Source organism: Ranitomeya imitator, chromosome 1 (genome assembly GCF_032444005.1).
Source record: "Ranitomeya imitator isolate aRanImi1 chromosome 1, aRanImi1.pri, whole genome shotgun sequence".
Classification (NCBI taxonomy): domain Eukaryota; kingdom Metazoa; phylum Chordata; class Amphibia; order Anura; family Dendrobatidae; genus Ranitomeya; species Ranitomeya imitator.
The window spans coordinates 1,177,054,926-1,177,074,149 of NC_091282.1; the positions used below are offsets into that span (position 1 = coordinate 1,177,054,926).

The 19,224-nt window shown below is 42.4% G+C and overlaps 1 protein-coding gene across 1 annotated transcript in view; it reads right to left on the reverse strand.

Annotated features, from left to right (window-relative positions):
• The window catches only part of CC2D2A (coiled-coil and C2 domain containing 2A), a 149,469-nt gene that overhangs the window by 59,190 nt on the left and 71,055 nt on the right, over positions 1-19,224 (reverse strand). The window contains exons 14-19 of the mRNA XM_069744723.1: positions 14,605-14,761; positions 12,901-13,124; positions 11,987-12,164; positions 10,254-10,410; positions 1,889-2,030; positions 908-1,046 (exon numbers count right to left, since the gene is read on the reverse strand). Of these exons, the coding sequence (XP_069600824.1) occupies positions 908-1,046; positions 1,889-2,030; positions 10,254-10,410; positions 11,987-12,164; positions 12,901-13,124; positions 14,605-14,761 (997 nt within the window). The remainder of the gene's footprint in view (positions 1-907; positions 1,047-1,888; positions 2,031-10,253; positions 10,411-11,986; positions 12,165-12,900; positions 13,125-14,604; positions 14,762-19,224) is intronic.

A 19,224-nucleotide genomic window follows, 5' to 3' on the forward strand; every position in this document is an offset into this window, starting at 1 on the left:
AAATCACGGTAAGAAACATGACAACAATATTTACAGCCTGGGACCTGCTGCAGCAAAGATATCCTGTAAGCTGGGGATCTCATAAAATTCTGAAAGACCTAGCGCATCCCATAATTAGCGCCACGTGAGCTCACCAAAGGGAGGTATGTGGGTGCAACCTTGATCTAATAAAAAGCAGAGTTTGTGGTTCTGTCACTGTCATGGAAGACGTAGTTCAATAAGAGAGTTTTCCATTTTCCAATTCAGAATGCTTCCCCCCATAAAGATAAGAGTCATTCCTGCAACATCAGGTTTAGTACTTCCCATTCTTTATTTTATGTAATTGTATATAGTATTGCTTTATTCCCATTTTGGATCATCTTAGCATTTTATTTCTTTATATATTTATTTATTTTTTAATTTTTTTTTACAAACACTGCCTACCTTTCTGAATTAAATATATAAAATTTAACAGCTCTGTTCCTCTTGCTATATAAACCGTACCAGTCAAGCCATACGCTACCTGTAACGGGTGTCCAACCGGCCTGTTTACAGGAATGGTGGTGGCCGCTAGAAATACCTTTTGTTATTATGGCAACGACAGTGACACTTCCGTCCATCACTCGTCAGTCAATTGCATAATTACCCTGACAACTGGAGACAGCAGAGTGGCGTTATCCGTGACAACTGGTGGCAGACGAGGGATGTGCGCGAGCTCCCCGGTGTCCTCCCTGACAAACTGCGGTGGGATCTGCGCGATTCCCCCGGCTGTTATCTGTGACAAGCCTCATCAGATCTACGAAATATATAGCTATCTAGACCTGATGAGGCTGGTGTACTTACTGAGAAGTAGGTTTGTGAAATATGATGATAAATCCACTTTAAATACAGGACACGTATTAAGAGCCATGCATCATACATCTCTCACCATAATGAGCTGCATGAGAGCTGCATTGTTAGGGTCATTGGGGTCGAGCTTGGATTCTGCTGCCCACTTGGCTAGTTTCTTCATGTCAGTCAGTCCAGATGCTCCAATAGAAGACACAGCATCCATATTGCTCAGGGCCCTGTCAATGAAGATTACCATTATGATACGACATTGTCCCACTCCATTTACTAGATCTATTTCATTTCACACAGCTATGGGAACAATACACTAGGTGGACCTTCCAGCAGTAAAGGTAATCTGTCAGCAGGTTTCTGCTATGTAATCTGAGAGCAGTATAATGTAGCAGTAGAGACTCTGATTCCAGTGATGTGTCACTTACTGGGCTGCTTGCTGTCATTTTTATAAAATCACTGTTTTCTCTGTTGCAGATCTAGCAGAGCTCAGAAAGCTGAGCTGTGTATAACCCCTCCCACACCACTGATTGGCAGCTATCGTTGTACACTCTGCATAGGCAGAAAGCTACCAATCAGTGGTGGAGGCAGGTTTATACAAAGAAGTAGAAATACATAGCACGTGACAGCTAGTCCGTCAATAATAATTTCCTGATGATAAAACATGGATTTTATCAAAACAAAAGCACACAGCTCAGTAAGTGACATCACTGGAAATAAGGTTTCTACCCCTCCATCATGCTGCTCTCATACTATATCACAAAATCCTGCTGACAGATTCCCTTTAACACTTCTGAGGTCACGATCCCATAATTCAGCGTGCAGTGTGCTCCCCCTAGTGGTAGCTGTAGGCAGCCAAAATTCCATCATTTTACTCTAGATTATAATGGATTTCTGTACCAGAAAACAAGTCTCTGACCCTTATTAAATAAGTTATGAAATTTATTAGTATATACTTTTTTTGGCACCATTTAGATTAAAAGAAATAAATAAGATGGCGGAACAAGCCTTTAATAAAAAAAAAAAAAGAAGAGGGTTTAACATGTCTTGTAATGGCATAGTCACTTACCTCTGAACATTTTGTTGGGAAAGAGGGGGGACTAGTGGCACCCCATTCTCCCCAACTGCCCAGGATACACAGCAGGCAACTTTTCCAGATGTCATCAAAGCTACTTTATTACTTCCATCAGCCTCAAAGGAAAAGGGAACATCTATTTAGGAAGAAAAAAAGGATGGGGTGGGTGAGGGAGATTAATAATCACTCACACTGAGGGGGCACCAGTGAACGGAGTCACTGCTTCAGTGGTCCCCACCATCTTCTTTTACTTTGCTGCAACAATCCCATGATGCACATCAAACCCCTGCGGTAAGGCCCTAGGGTATGTCATGAGGTCACCCGGGCCAGTGATTGGCTGCAGCAGTCACGTGGATGTTCAGAAAGGTTAAGTAATCATCAACCTTCAGGAACCACTGGTCCAGCGAGGGCTATAACAGGATTTGATTTCGTTCATTTTCTTAGCATTCCCTGCAGTTAGAGACTGAACAACCTCCTTAAGATGCCTGGTGCTGGATTATTATCAATAGGTGGTCCACAAAGTTAGCAGAACCCTGATCTGCGGTCTATATTGGTATTGTGTGGCAGCCGGACAGGAGCTGCGGAAACTTTTTCGGCTGGTTCTCGAATGCCTGGTATCGCCTCTTGTGAATACAATGTCCTTGTTATGTCACATGTAGTGACTAGGAGTCATGCGACACTAAGGCCCCTTTCACACATCAGTTTTTTGCCGTCAGTCACAATCCGTTGGCTCGACTGATCCGTTGCAGATTGTGAAAAACTGATGCAACGGATCTGTTTTTTGGACGGATTCGACTAGCAGATCTGGCTAATTGGATCGGAGCATGCTCAGTTAAAAAAAAACTGCATCCGTCACCGGATTCCGTCATTTAACGGATCCGGCGCCATAGGATTCCATTCTAGAAAACGACGGACGGCGCCGGATCCGTAGTTATCCATTTTTTCGACGGATACAAGAAACGTTACTTTATCCGTTGTCTCCGGCCACCAGACAAACAATTTTGGACGGATCTGGCGAACGACGGATGAAATGTGAGGCCATCTGTCGCAATCCGTCGCTGATACAAGTCTGTGAGACAAAAACAAATCCAGTGGCATCAGTCGGTCGCCGGATCCATTTTTTCCAAAATTCGACGGATTGCGACTGATGGCAAAAAAGTGATGTGTGAAAGGGGTCTAAAGGTACCGTTACACTAAACGACTTACCAACGATCACAACCAGCGATACAACCTGGCTGTGATCGTTGGTAAGTCGTTGTGTGGTCGCTGGGGAGCTGTCACACAGACAGCTCTCTCCAGCGACCAACGATCCGGGGAACAACTTCGGCATCGTTGAAACTGTCTTCAACGATGCCGAAGTCCCCGGGTAACCAGGGTAAACATCGGGTTACTAAGCGCAGGGCCGCGCTTAGTAATCCGATATTTACCCTGGTTAGCATTGTAAAAGTTAAAAAAACAAACAAAAAAAAACTGCATACTCACATTCCGATGTCTGTCACGTCCCCCGGCGTCAGCTTCCTGCACTGACTGCGTCAGCGCCGGCCGTAAAGCAGAGCACAGCAGTGACGTCACCGCTGTGCTCTGCTTTACGGCCGGCGCTGACAGTCAGTGCAGGGAAGCTGACGCCGGGGGACGTGACAGACATCGGAATGTGCGTATGTACTGTTTTTTTTTTTTTTTTTTACTTTTACAATGGTAAACAGGATAAATATCGGGTTACTAATCGCGGCCCTGCGCTTAGTAACCCGATATTTACCCTGGTTACAAGTGAACACATTGCTGGATCGGCGTTACACACGCCGATCCAGCCATGACAGCGGGTGATCAGCGACCAAAAAAAGGTCCTGATCATTCCCCAAAGATCAACGATCTACCAGCAGGGGCCTGATCGTTGGTCGCGGTCACACATAACGAGATCGTTAGCGGGATCGTTGCTACGTCACAAAAAGCGTGACGTTGCAACGATATCGTTAACGAAATCGTTATGTGTGAAGGTACCTTAAGGGGTCTAGAAATTACAAGAGCTGCCCAGGGTGCCGGCTGCAGAGGTCCGCACGGTCATCGTCTGGCTGTCACTTAGTACTGACATGGATGCCAGACCAAGGTCCTGATAATTTTTATGCTCCAGCTGCCAACTAAAGAATGTTCTTAGTAATGTCATCTTTCTTCTTCTTCACCATCGTAACCAATTATTGACGGCCAAAATGCCTTTTTATGTCGGTCACTGAACTAGCTCCGCCACCTTAATACGGTGCCCCACATAAAATATTATGCCACTTGGCTAATTAAAGGTCAGAGAACACAACACTGATTAGGATACAGTATTTTGCCTATGATAGTTTCCTAATAGCTGTGTTTATGATGGAGGAAGCAGGACTGTTCATTTCCATTTGTCCGAACAATCACTGGGTGACTGGCTATGTCTCCCCGCTGAGCCAGTATAGCTCTTATCAGGACCATTTTTCACTAAATGTGTAGGGGTATGGGTAGGCTAGCCGCGTTTCCCCCTTGAAAAAACAAGTTTTATTGCGTAAACTATGTCTCCTACGTTTTTTGTATACATCTACATCATGTGACGTGAATTGTAGTTTATAAAGCTCGATAAGGTATTATACTGTATAGTAATTTAGGACGTAAAGTAATGCATAGTGTAAGGCATAATGTTGTAAGATAGGTAGTTTAATGTATAGGATAAGTGATGTAGATAATTGACGATAGGATAAGAGAGTTAATGTTTGAGTCTAGCCCACAATAGGAGAGATTAGTGTTAGGAAAAGTGTCTGGTTTCCCGTTAGTTAGCAAGATAGGATTTTGTGTGCAGAGTGAACAGTGCTGCAGTTAAAGGGTGACCCTGAGTGAGAGGAAACCAAAGAAGAAGGGATAGCGAGATCCTGAGGAAAAGTGAATGACGAGATGGATTGGCCTTCCAGAGAAGGGTACTAGGAGAGGACGACTAGCCATAAGACTTTCAGCTTGTAACGCAGAAGGTAACGGGCATTAGCAGGATAGACAGATGGGGACTAGTGAAGGGTCAAGAGCGAGAGATCCAGTAGTGAAAGAAATAGGACACAGAACTGCTGACAAGTAAAGGAAACTGGTGAATCAGGACTGTAGTGTTAAAGCCGGGTTGTGGCGAAGTAGAGAGGAACAGTGTGCCTTGAAAACCTTGGAGTAAGCTATAGAGCAAGGATACTGTGTGAATTAACGCTTCATACTTTAAAGAAACGTCCATAAGACTTTGTGCCCGCTATCCCTTGTATACAGCCCTGACCAAACTACCGTTCAGTAAAGAGTTTATTATGGAACGGTAGTCTCCCTCATTGAACTGTGAAACATCTGGCCCTAGCAAACCTGCAACAGCGGCTACATGCGGCCGGCATGGACATAAGGCCCTCCCAGCACAAGACCACACACCCAGCCAGGACCCACGCTCTCAGGTCACTTGTGGGGAGGCCCAGACTAGTGTCTCGCCCACGGCTACCGCCCCGCTACAACTGGGTTACGTGTAGTGTTAAAATATTAAATAAATAAATCACTGTCACTATTTGGAATCATTTAAAAATAAATAACTGAATACAAAAATACATAAAAAATACACCAGTCACATGTAAACTTCTGCATCTATGCAGTCACTTCTCTACAGCATAGATCTAAGTAACCTTAAAAAAAAAAAAAAAAAAGTGGAAAAAAATAGAATTTCTCTTAGGCTGGTTTCACATTTGCGTTTTTTGCGGCTGCGTTTTAGCGCAAAAAACGCACGCGTTTTTTTCCTCTACTTAACATTAAAAACACATGCTTTTTTTGCATGCATTTTGCCGCGTTTCTATGCTTGCGTTTTGTTGCGGAAATGCAACATGTAGTAATTTCTAGAGGCGTTTTTTTGCTGCAAAAAAATGTATTGCTGTCTATGTAAACGCATGCGTTTTTAAGCACATGCGTTTGCTTGCGTTTTTAAACGCATGCGTTTCAATAGAAAAAAACAAGAATACACACTGATAAGCCACACCCCACCATAAAGGTGATAAAGGGATCCAAACCCTAACCCTAACCCTAGGGAACTTAACCCTAGGGATCCTAACCCTAACCCTAGGGATCCTAACCCTAACCCTAGGGATCCTAACCCTATCCCTAACCCTAGGGATCCTAACCCTAACCCTAGCTATTTCTGTTTATAGTGGGTTTTCTAGTTGATTTTGATGATTGGCAGCTGTCACACACTTCTCATCATGCGTTTCAAAAACGCAAATGCAGGAAAAACGCTTGTAAACGCATCAAAACGCCGCGTTTTTACCACATGCAAAAACGCATGCGTCTAAAAAACGCAGCGTTTGCACGCGTTTACATGCGTTTTTTTCAACACCTGCATTTGCGTTTTAAACGCTGCGTTTTTAAACGCAAATGTGAAACTAGCCTTAGATGAGATTTATCTTTTTTTTTTCAGGCAAAATCCTTCCTAATTAGTATGCCTTGATTTAAACCTACTCTTATATGGTCCTAATTGGTGTATTAGTCGGATGGGGCAGAGACCAAACAGCCTTAATTGCATATACAGAACCACCTCACATGACCATAGGATGAATACTCCCGAGGATCATTAAGAAAGTCACAGATGATTCCTATAGGAAGGTTCTGTTCCATTCTGTAAGCCTTAAAAAATGTAGAAATGAGTAGCCGACCTGCGGCTGTCTCCATAACTAGCTGTTCGGTGAGATGCTCCTCCATGTACTGCTGGGTGCACCGGGATGATCTGCTGACCCTTAACCCTTAATTTACCACTATACCTTTCTCTTATGTCGGTATAGCTCCCAGTATGTATTACTTTCTATCGCACAGTGGTGGCTGATTTATCTCTTCTTGTATTTCATTACCATGCTGGAATAATGGAGTTAAATGTGAGTATATGACCTTCCATTCCACACGTTTAGGAGAACAACTGCAGATGTATGAACTATGGTATCCAGACTAGTAGAAAGTCTGTGGAGAAGTCATACAACCTGGCCGCTGCCTTAGTGTCATGGCTAGAGGGGGCCTGGAGCAGATTTTATACTGGAGCTTCTGGTTACCCCTCTGTATTCAGGCTATCACCACTTACAGTTGCAGACGTAGGACTACAGAAGATGCCCTCATGACGCTTCCTAACATTTGTACGGGGCTACATGATGACTACATTGCAGAATAATAGCGATTATTGGAGTCGCAATGTGACCCAAAAAGTACCACGACTGTGACTAGCAAGTTGCTAAATATTCTTTACGGGTCCCCAATGTGATCCCATTCAACTGAGACATTCTGCAATGAAGCAGCGGTGCAAGCAATCTTTAGCAGCTATAGTAGTTGTAGCCACAACTAAAAAAATTCAACGAGTCGGGTTTTCTCATCAGGATATAGAATAGCTGAACGACTGACAAGGTCTAAGCCTAGAGGCCCCCATACACATCAGATAAAAGTCGCCTGAACCCACCAATTTCTAACAGTCCGGCCGATCATCTCATGTGTAGGGGGGCCTCCTGGTCCTCCCCCGACGGATTTACTCAAGAGAGATAAGGATAGAGCAGTTGGAAATTCAATGGCCGATACTTTTGTTTTTAGGGAACATAAGCAGATGCCAGAAGTTTCTGGCAGCTTCTTACTCCTCTCTCCTAGATCCACATGAACTCGGCTGACCGGAGCACTTGTGTATATAGGTGGAGAAAAATGAACATTCGCACAATGTGTAGGGTTGACTTCCCGTGCGTAATCCACATCAAATGGTGTTGGATATGTGTGGGTCCATGCAAGAACGAGGCCCCATCTTGTTTTACCATCAGGGGTGAGATCGCTCTCTACAATGACTTCTATCGGAGTCAGTGTGTGTGAGCATGCTCGGATACTTTCGGTATTCCCATACAAGTGAATGAAGATATCGGTACGAGATCAACCACCTTTCCGTTCATAGTGACACGAGACAAGGACCAGAGGTAGGACTTGGACCTACCTGGCAAATACTGGCTACAATATGGAGCTATATAAAATGATAAAGTCCAATATAAATTTGTTGGCATCTTTTGTTATAACTGGAGCGTTCTGTGTGAATTTCAGCGCTCTACCAGTATCGGCTTCACAACAGATTCTTGTTTATCACTGTTGTGCTTCCAGAAGTGCGTTTTCAGCCTCCGGCCAGGCTGATACATGCTGTCCAGCATATTAGATATCTGGCCATTCATCAATGCAGATCGCTACATATCTGACAATGAAGTTTCCATCTTACCTTTTCTCGCTGACCCTGTAGCCTATTGTACGATACATTTTTACATAGTTCTTTGTAAGTATTTCTAACATACACGTTGATAAATTATTACACACATCTAGAAGGTATAAAAGCACTTGGTATAGTGCCCAGATATAGCCCGTAAGTGCCATCAAGGTCTGACCCTATAAGTATAAGGTGGAAAAACGTCCATAGAGAGAAAAAGCTCTTAGAATAACCTAAGAGCTCCTTTATGCCTCATGTGCATTGCTGTATTGTACCTCTGTTTTGTACATAGCTTTAATGAAACTAATATTAAATAGTGCACTTTACTATACTGTTGTATACCCCTAAAAAAAAGAATGGTGCTCCATTGGATGATGTATGCATAGAGGCATACCTGAAGAAATAAGCAAAGGGTTTTGTTTGTCAGCCGGACAGTGGAGTTGGAGTCCTTGTCCATTTTAGTGGAGTCTGAGCCATTATAAAAAGGACAGACTCCGGTTTAGTAGTACAATGCAGGATGGGCTGTAAATATTTTCATAATAAATTTTGGAAAGTTATAAAATGTACTATAAATGTCTGTTCTGTTCCTTATGTAAGGATCTGGGCTTTTAGTTGAGATGAATCTGTGCTGCACTTTATGTACGTGCTCAGTAGTGAGGCAGGGCTCTGGAGTCATAGTGGAGATGAATCTGCGCTGCACTTTATGTACATGCTCAGTAGTGACCAGTGCTGTGGAGTCGGAGTCGTGGAGTCGGTAGTCAGGGAAATTGAGGAGTCAGAGGTTTGGCTTACTGACCCCCACACCGCTATTTGTCAGCACAAAATGACTGTTCAAACCAAGCCTAGGAGCACCTTTCTAGATGGAGGCAAAATAAGTAGAAGGGAAGGTGGTGTACGGACCCACCAAGAGTCCACTGCATGACACTGCTCTATTTGAACAGACATTTCTTGTTGGCAGGCTCCCTGTAAGGGCTCATGCAGACAAGCGTATTTTCCATCAGAGTTCAATCCAACAAAAACATCAGATCACACTCGAACCAATGTCTTGCTATGGGGCCTTACACATGTTAGATTTTTCCCTGGGACCACTGCGGTCCAAAGAATAAAATTGCTCCATGTTCCAGTTTGATCTGATATTCAGATCGCTCTCGGCCATGCAAGTCAATGAGTGCATGGAAACCATCGGACTGCACTCGGATGACATCCTTAATCCATACACACTTTTGAAACTTAAAAAAATGAATAAAAAAATAAAATAAGCATATTTGATATTGCTGCACTTGTAAAGTCTGATCTATTGAAATATCAAATAAGTCCACCGGTATATTAAATACCGTAAACAAAAAAAAAAAAAATGCAATCAAAACATATGTGCTCCAAAATGGCATTTATAAAATACAAAACAAAAAACGAGCCCTTACGGAGCTGCCTTGACACAAAAAAAGGTTATGGGTCCCAAAATTATTATTTTTTGTTAGTTAAGGGGAAAAAACCCTAAAGTTGATATCGTTATAATCATAATCACCTAAAAGAATCTTACTTCCAGGTCATTTTTACCATACAATGAACACCATAAAAACAGAACCCAAAAAAACATTGGCGGAATTGCCTTTTTTTTGTCCACCATTTCACGGCACTAGAATTTTGTTATTCAAAACTAGAACTCGTCCTGCAAATAAAACAAGCTATTGTATAGCGAAATCGAGAGGAAAAAAATACGGCTCTTGGAAAACAGGGAGGAAATAAAGAAAGTGGGAAAAAAAAACTTGGTTGCAGCAGGACAGGGTTACATATGACTCGTTTTGCACCGTCATAATATTGACATATTTGAACTTCCATGTAACTGCAACATGCAACCCATGATGGCTTCTACTAAACACATCTCCAAAAGGTTAATATATGAAGTTTTATTGCCAAACGACAACAGTCTGAGGGGTGCAGAAAGCTGTTCTCGGACCCCCAAAGCAGCTGCATGGCTTTCCTCCATGGAAGATAAGCACTAGGTCATATCTTCACTGGTCAGTATGGCTGACCTACATACTAGAGTATATGATCTTCAAGATCAAACAGAAAGACAGACTTTAAATGACATTACTAAAGACAGAAGCATAAATTATATTTTCTTACCGCTGCCAACTCCTTCATGATCATACATGACCCTCAGCTTACTGCTAAACTCAATCTCCTCCACTGGGGCTCTGCCAGTTAATACAGTTGTCTCCGGAATAGGCACAAAAACCTCTGCTAGTAGGGTGCTACCACCATGTCCGACCATCTCATAGATCTAAAAACAAGAAGATCATGAACCTTGCAAATCTATAGTAACACTTGCATGTCATTAATATAACAGATTTGGCTATAAACTATTATTTAAAGTCTTTTAATCTCAATTTAGCATATATGAGGAGCCCTAAGGCTTTCTAACAACCAATGGAAAGAGGGGGGTATAAAAAAGGTGAAACATTTTTGCAAACCTTTTTCGAGCCTCTTGGCTCAGTTTTGGGAATTAAAGTGGGTATCATCAATCCAACATTTGTCATTAGTAAAAAGCACTACATTTTAGAGCCAGTAGTTTACTAATCATTTCAGGTGTTGAATACGTTTTTTGTCTTAAGAACCTTCCTAGATGAACACCATTTTAAAATCTGCATGCATCGTGTATTAAACTTGGTGCAATTATGATTCTCTGAAGAAGCTCCCTTCACACTGTTTGGGGCATCTGGAAGAATGTCCGGAGAAGAAAAAATGAGTGCTACCATGAGTCCTGGGTCCTGCCAACAGTAAAGCATCTTGAGACTAGGGATCAGCGGACCCAAACCAAAGCAATGGACTTCCAGGAGAAGTCAGTGTTCAGCCATGGACACTAACTGTCCAGTACAAACCCCAAACTTTTAAGTTCGGGTTAGCTCATCTCTACTTGGGACCATTCATGTGAGGGGGCTTTTCATCCAAAAGAGCGGACTCACTCACAATTTTGCCTAAGAACATCGTCATGAATAAAGAATGGGATCTAAACTCCAAGAGCAACGATCTCCAACAATCCAGAAGCAATTTGATGATGAATAATGTTTGTTCTGGCATGATGGAGACCATATCACAAGGTAAAGTGATAACTAAGTGGCCCAGTGAACAAAACGTTGACATTTTTTTGACCATGGCCAAGAAACTCTCAAGATCTCAATGCCATTGAGAACTTGTGGTCAATACTTAAACAACGGGTGGACAAACAAAAATACAGAAATTGTGATAAACTCCAAGCACTGCTTAGTCAAGAATGGGTCATCAGTCAGGATTTGGCCCACAAGCTGATATCCAGCTGCCAAGACAAAGACGAAGTGTAGAAGTTTTGGGAGAAAATAAGTGTTAGCACTGTAAATATTGAGTCTTTGTATAAACTTGATCTATGTGTCCATATAAGTTTAGAAACTTATGTAATTCTGATAACTGTACTTCAGTAACCACAGAAACTTCTGACTAAAAGATCTAAAAACACCGAAGATGGAAACTTTGTGAAAACAAAAATTTGTGTTAGTCTCAAAACCTTTATCCATTTCAGTTGACCATTTACTTCTCAGCTAGAATAAAGACCAGGCATCTGAGGGGTTCTCTACAAGGCAAAACAACCCACCTAGCATTATTACTTTTTATAACTAACTAGAACACCTTGTGCCAGCCTCTATGATACATACATATATATTTTATCACTTTCATATGACTGTAAAAAAAATTAAATGATTTTTAGCCTGGTATGCACAAGCCGACTTATATCGGACTCCATGTACCCAACTATAGACCTAGGACTATTAATTGACACTCGTGTGTCTGTGTGGATGTTTGTGTGACTGTATGGTAATTAGTACCTGTAACTTGATGCTCTCCGGCCAGTTATAAATCTGTAAATTAAAGATCTGTCCAAGATGGACCCTGAAGTCTGATCCCAGGCGGTTAGTCACGGTTCTGGACACCTCTTTATTGTTGAATAGGATCTTGATGAATAACGAATGTTTCTGTAAATCTTCACGTCTCAAAACTTCCACCCTGTAAGAGGAAAAAATATTAGGATGTTTACTTCTAGAGATCTGGTCAAAAACTGTGTTACGTTACGGTTCACAGGGGGCAGCATCTGGAGAGGAGGACCTCCAGGGTGACGGAACCTCTTCTCATGAGAGCAAACATGGCTATCAAGGGTATCTGACAGCTACTATCTGTCCGAGAAGCTGAACGAGGAAAAGACTGGCACACAAGTGGCTGAGCCTACAAGGCCAAGATGATACAAAGTTACTGCACATGAGGATTTATAAGTACAGCCAAGTCTTCATTTTTGACCAAGAACATGCATTAATAAGATCGGGAAATATGGTGGCTCGGTGGTTAGCACTACTGCTTCAGAGTCTTGCGTTTGAATTCAACCAAAGACGAACATCTTATTGGCGTTTGTATGTTCTTCACATATTTAAATGTGTTTTCTCCACTAAATCATACAGGTAACATTGTGAGCCCCAGTGAAAAGTGTATGAGCCCTAGAAGTGGGCATAAAGTGTTCCCTACAGGTCCATATTATAGACCTGTAAGTGAGAGAAGATGTGAATCACCAACTCTTCTCATAGAAGAAATGGTTGAAAGGTAGAAATACTCTATAGTATAGCATAAACAGAGATAATGATCCACATTGAGGTTCATCCCAGTACAACATAACACAACACTGAGAAAATATGTCAACCAAAGTGCCATTCTATTATCGCGATGTGACACGTATATGTTTAGCTTATATCACCTCGGACACATGTTGTTAGGGGTGATGGCTCCAGATAGGCTCAGTTCAGGATGTAGGATAGGTTCTCCGGGTCTTCTCCTGATGTTTGCTGCTTTATCCCGGACCTGTTGTTCCATCTCGTGCCTATCCACTATAGCAGGGGGAAAAGGTTTGGTGGGTTCTTCTCCAACATCTGCCTCATCATCATCTTCAATGCCCTCTTTTTTCTTTTTATTCTTAACTTTCTGTATAAATATTATATTCAAAAAGTTTAGAAATTAAGGTAAATGAAGGAATCATCACAATGGGGTTAACAGAAAGGTTGAGGCAAGCTAACTGGACAGCTGAGGAGGAAATGCAGGATGATGACCTTTTAGAAGAATGTAGTGTACCAATGCATGGAAAATAAAGGCGAAATGATTTACATTATAATGTTATATAGTAATATGAGGGGTGCTCAACCCATGACCTGCACTACCACTCTGTGTGGTTCCCAAGCACTGAGATACGGACAATTCATTGACTTAAGGTACAGACAGATGTGGCTGCCAAAAGTCAACCACATCCTTCCAATAACGAGAATGGAGAACTATCATTTGATTACTGCTATATAGCACAGACCACAGATATCAGGGAAGGACCTGCAAGATACATGTTAGCGCCCTCTGCTTGAAACCACAAGGACAAAGGTGGACACCTAGCAAAGGACCATGCAAATGCAAAAAACAAATAAAGGGGATCAGAAAGAAGGTCAGAAAGGTGGCTGGGAGGTTTGATGTTCTCAGTGCTGAAGTTTATGGTGCTGTGAAATTCTCAACTGATTTAGTAACCCCTATAAACTGCAATGGAGACAATGGAGACAGCAGCAAGGATGTATGGCCACCTTGTCAGTAGAGCAGGTTGCGTTATTCATTCAGACAGCCAATGTTCTTGTACGACTGCTATCCGTAGTTTTCAAGGATAGCATTTGTACCTGTGATACTCTATTGGGCCATTCCCATGTCAATGAGTCATGTCCCATTTTGATCCAGGCATCGGATATGAATTGGCAATGCAAGTCTATGGGTTTGCGACTGTCACATAAGAGAAGGTGGATAAACTTTTTTTTTTCTTCCACATATGAGAAACTGATCAAACTCATCGGTCCATTTTCCTCATATGCTAGAAACACTGACATCTGACTCAGGAACCCCCAACTATCAAAAGCCTATGGAATTTATATTCAATATGTCAAATCTGCCAAATGGAAACCGTGCCCCTGTGAAAAGTACAATCGGACCATATGGCGCCTTAGACCAGCAAAGGTTGTGCCCGCTGTTATAAGAGACTAGATTGTGGCCCGATTCTAACGCATCGGGTATTCTAGAATATGCATGTCCTCGTAGTATATGGACAATGATGATTCCAGAATTCGCGGCAGACTGTGCCCGTCGCTGATTGGTCGAGGCAACCTTTATGACATCGTCGCCATGGCAACCATTATGACATCATCGTCGCTGTGCCCGTTGCTGATTTGTCGAGGCCTGGTGGCCTCGAGCAATCAGAGACGCGGGATGTCTACGTCCTTTATGACATCATCGTCGCTGTGCCGGTCGCTGATTGGTCGAGGCCTGGGGGCCTCGACCAATCAGAGAGCCGGGATTTCCAGGACAGACAGACAGACAGACAGACAGAAGGAAAAACCCTTAGACAATTATATATATAGATTACACCTCCATTTTCTACCTGCGCTCTTTTCCATGCCTTCCATTGCTGATGGTCACTTCTGTATTGCTTCACATTCTTCTCATATTCCTCCGTATGTTCTTCCATCACCTCGTGTATTTCTGCTTGAATTTCCTCTTCGTATTCTTCCTCATCAATTTCCCTATGAACTTCTTCCCTAAGGTCAAAACAAGCTTTAGTGTCTGGATCTGATGTACTTTTTATGACCTAGGTATAGCGCCAAGTATCTTTATTATTCACTACACACGATTTCTGCACATGTTTGGGACATCGTTTCTGAGATGAAGATCTGAGACGCCCATCACTGAAGAATGCAATACTCAATATTGTTAGAAAACATTGGTAAATCGATAAAGCCTTTTATAGGACCATGTTCTGTATACTACAGGGGCCATCTTAAAGACTTAACCCTGGGGCTAAGGAGCTTCACGTTCCTCTCTGAGGGGCTTTACATCTGCTCAGTTGATTAGCCAAAGCTTGGCCAAGTTTAGTTTTCTTCTGCACGATCAAAGTAAAAATACTTCACAATTCTCTCGATTTCAGGAAAAGTAAATTGTTATGTTTTTCTCAATTACGATGTGCCTCCTCCTGGGACAGGGCTGTCCTCAGCTGATCCCCCCCCCCAATTCTTCTAATTCTGCCGGTAACGGCAGGTACATTCTCAGTGGGAATTCGGCACCAAGTTTCACCCAACCAAATCCACACAGATTCAAATTTGATGAAAGGGCAAAACTACGGTAATTAAAAAAAATAATTCTCTTCCTTTGGCACTTCTGTGGCACCTTGTCTGGTTCCCTGGTGGTACCTGTACAGAATATTGTGTCCAGATGGGACAAGACTTGATTGCAGAAGGCTGGGTTGTGCAGAAACCAGCTGAAGACCAGGGTTTCACACCCCAATCTATTTACTGTATATATACGTAGCTCTTTTAAACTCACATCCAGCAATCCCTTTGCATGGTCAGGCCGCTCCTCTGTTACTGAGAAACCAGTATCTGAAAATGAGACTCTAGAACTATGTGTAGATCTGAAGCCTCTGTCACTCCAGCTCTATTCCTCTACCCAGTGCAACCTCCTCTTGATCACTCCTGATGGCTCCTTTTTCTGAAGTTTCGATATTATGGTGCACATTATTCCTTGTGGCCATGGGACAGCACGCCTTATTACTTTTACTGGGCCCCTGATGAACCCCCTTTCTGGTGGGGAAATGCATGGGGCTATGGTATATGAGATGGATTCCTTGGCTATAAGGCTTGTCATTTATATAAGATAAGCAGTCATTTATACAAGCTAAATATTATTATTATTATACATTTTTATAGCACCATTTATTCCATGGCGCTTTACATATGAATACGGGGCAAATATAGACCAATACCATAAACATGAGCAAAAAACAAGGCACACAGGTACATAAGGAGGGAGGACCCTGCCCGCGAGGGCTCACAGTCTGCAGGGGATGGGTGAGGATACACTAGGAGAGGGTAGAGCTGGTTGTGCGGCGGTTCAGTAGGTTGAAGGCAGGTTGTAGGCTTGTCGGAAGAGGTGGGTCTTCAGGTTCTTTTTGAAGGTTTCTATGGTAGGCGAGAGTCTGATGTGTTGGGGTAGAGAGTTCCAGAGTATGGGGGAGGCGCGGGAGAAGTCTTGGATGCGATTGTGGGAAGAAGAGATGAGAGGGGAGTAGAGAAGGAGATCTTGAGAGGATCGGAGGTTGCGTGTAGGTAAGTACAGGGAGACAATGTCACAGATGTATGGAGGAGACAGGTTGTGGATGGCTTTGTATGATGAATATGATGAATTGTGTATCCTGGGCTGTTGTAGAACATGTAGTGCCTTGTCTGTATTACTCCCGGATCATCTTTGATCATCTATATAATTAATGGTGTCAGGGACTGAATAATCTTCATTTTATGTATATATTCATATATTGTCTTATAACATTCCTATTATTTTTTATATGAGCAGAGATCTAATGATATATGATTGACATTGGCACACACCCAGGATATTTGATTATTTAGCTACTTGTGCTGCACCTTAGAATTAGGTGTGTAATAGGGTCAGGAGGGATCGACCACTAGGAGCGGGGCGCCATATCAAACATATTAAAGGTGACAACCTTTGCTGACAGGTAGGAAATACTAGGGTGCCATAGTCACCTTGTACCATATCCTGTCAACCATTGAATATATTTATACACACACCTTATATCTATTCTTTGTATGGAGAGTTTTTAACTGGATTAATTAAAAGTTATATTTTAGGGGTCTAGTTTTTTTTGTGGTTTCGTAACTGATTGAGACCCCACCTTATAATTTTTTTTTCAGTTTATCTCCTGAAATCCCACAGCACAGAGGATGTCAGTCAAGCGGGAGATGGAAGGAAATAGAGCTGGAGTGACAGAGGCATCATATCTACAATAGCTTTTCATCCTCATTTGCATTTTGATTAAAACGCTGATTTCTCAGGAACGGAAACGAAAGAGTTACATCTAATATATAATTGCCTAGAATACTACTTCCTGCAATTTGTGCCAACTTCCGTGGCTTTGTCCGGAGCTAATGTCCGGAGATTAATGTCCGGAGATTAATTGCCTAGAATACTACTTCCTGCAATTTGTGCCAACTTCCGTGGCTTTGTCCGGAGCTAATGTCCGGAGCTAATGTCCGGAGCTAATGTCCGGAGCTAATGTCCGGAGATAAGTGACGTCAACAGTGTCCAGTGTCTGATTGGTTGCCGCCTGCTGCGAGCGACCAATCAGAAACGTGCCGTACTGTGACACACTCCGCCCGCCATTTTGGTGTGATTTTTGAATTTTTACCTCACAGCAAGTTTCTACTGCGTGGAGGCGGGCCCAGTGACGTTGCTCTTCAAGCTCCTGCCGAATTTCGTCAAAAAAATGATAATACCATTTACCAAAACTATATATATTTAGTTGTGAAGTGGTTCAGTGACATTTTCACACCAATTTTGAACTTTTGTTTGGTGTTTTCTCCATATACTGCCTATTATTCACTGACTGTTATACTGAGAGACTGCCGTTTATTAACCTCTTCTTTGCCACATTGGGTATATTGCTCTATTATTTGCCACATAAGGACATTGTCCATTATTGCCCAGCAATTTCTCTGCAATATAAACTGCCTATTTATTAATATTTGCATTCCTGCAAAGAACTATTGCCTATTATTAACTGGCTATTTTCCTACTACCCGACACTGCCTCTTATTAACCTGTTGTTTGCCACCACCACGCTTAAAGCTGTTTAGCTTAGCCAACATGAGCTCTAATAGTAAGGATACTAATGACACAGAGCCCAAAGCTGCTGATGGCGCACGTAAGATTAGGTCTGATAGAAAGTATACTAATAATGCAGAGCAAAAAGACGCCGATGCCGCACGTAAGCGCAAACAGCGTGCTAACAAGAGTACAGAGGATAGATGCAAGCGCATGGACACTGTTAAGTATACTAATGACACAGAGTCCAAAGCTTATGATGGCGCACGTAAGATCAGGTCTGATATAAAGTATGGTAATGATGCAGAGCGAAAAGCCGGCGATGCCGGACGTAAGCGCAAACAGCGTGTTAACAAGAGTACAGAGGAGAGATGCAAGCGCCTGGACACTGTTAAGTATACTAATGACACAGAGCCCAAAGCTGCTGATGGCGCACGTAACATCAGGTCTGATAATAAGTATACCAATGACGCTGAGCGAAAAGCCGCCGATGCCGCACGTAAGCACAAACAGCGTGCTAACGAGACTACAGAGGACAGACATAAGCGCCTGGACACTTTTAATGCTGCTTGCAATAAACACATTACTAATGAGTCTTTTGAGGACAAAACTAATCGATTAAGTAATAAAGCTGCTGCTGCACGCTCTCAACGTTGCAAACATAATATTTCCACGTCCTCAGTCATAGATTCTGCCCACAATACAGCTTCTTTGTCTCCATTCATAGAATGTGTGCAGCTTGAAGCTCCTTTAACCGTTGGTAAATCTGCACGTAAGCGCAAACACTGTCCTACTTACACTCCAAATGATAAACGCCGTCGCCTGCACACTGTTAAGTCTGCTTATAAGACATGCTTCACACCTGACTCTTCTAAGGCAACAAACAAACCATTACCAAATGCAGCTGGTGCACGCCGTGAATGGCGCAAAAAAACCGCTTGCACCTCCATATTAATAAACTCTGACCACGATACACCTTCCAACTCCTCAGTGATTGAATCTGTGGACAGTGAAGATCCTCTACCAGGTCCACGCTTTATATATGTTGGCTTACAGAAACATTCCAATGCTCCGTTATCACAACCTGTACCTCAACATCCTACAGGTTTTACTAATGATGACAGTACCATAGTAGAACACTCCTGTGGTCCTATGAACTATTTATGTGAACATTGTCAAGCATTACATTTTAATGCTGAGATACCAGCAGATAAAAATGTTACTCTGTGTTGTCACAAGAGTAAAGTGCATATACCTATACCCCAATATCCCGAGGTCTTTAAACGATTGCTGACAGGGGAGAGTGAGTTCAGTAAGAATCTCATGGAAAATATTCGTAGTATTAACAGCTCATTTGCTTTCGCCTCCATGGGTGCCAATATAT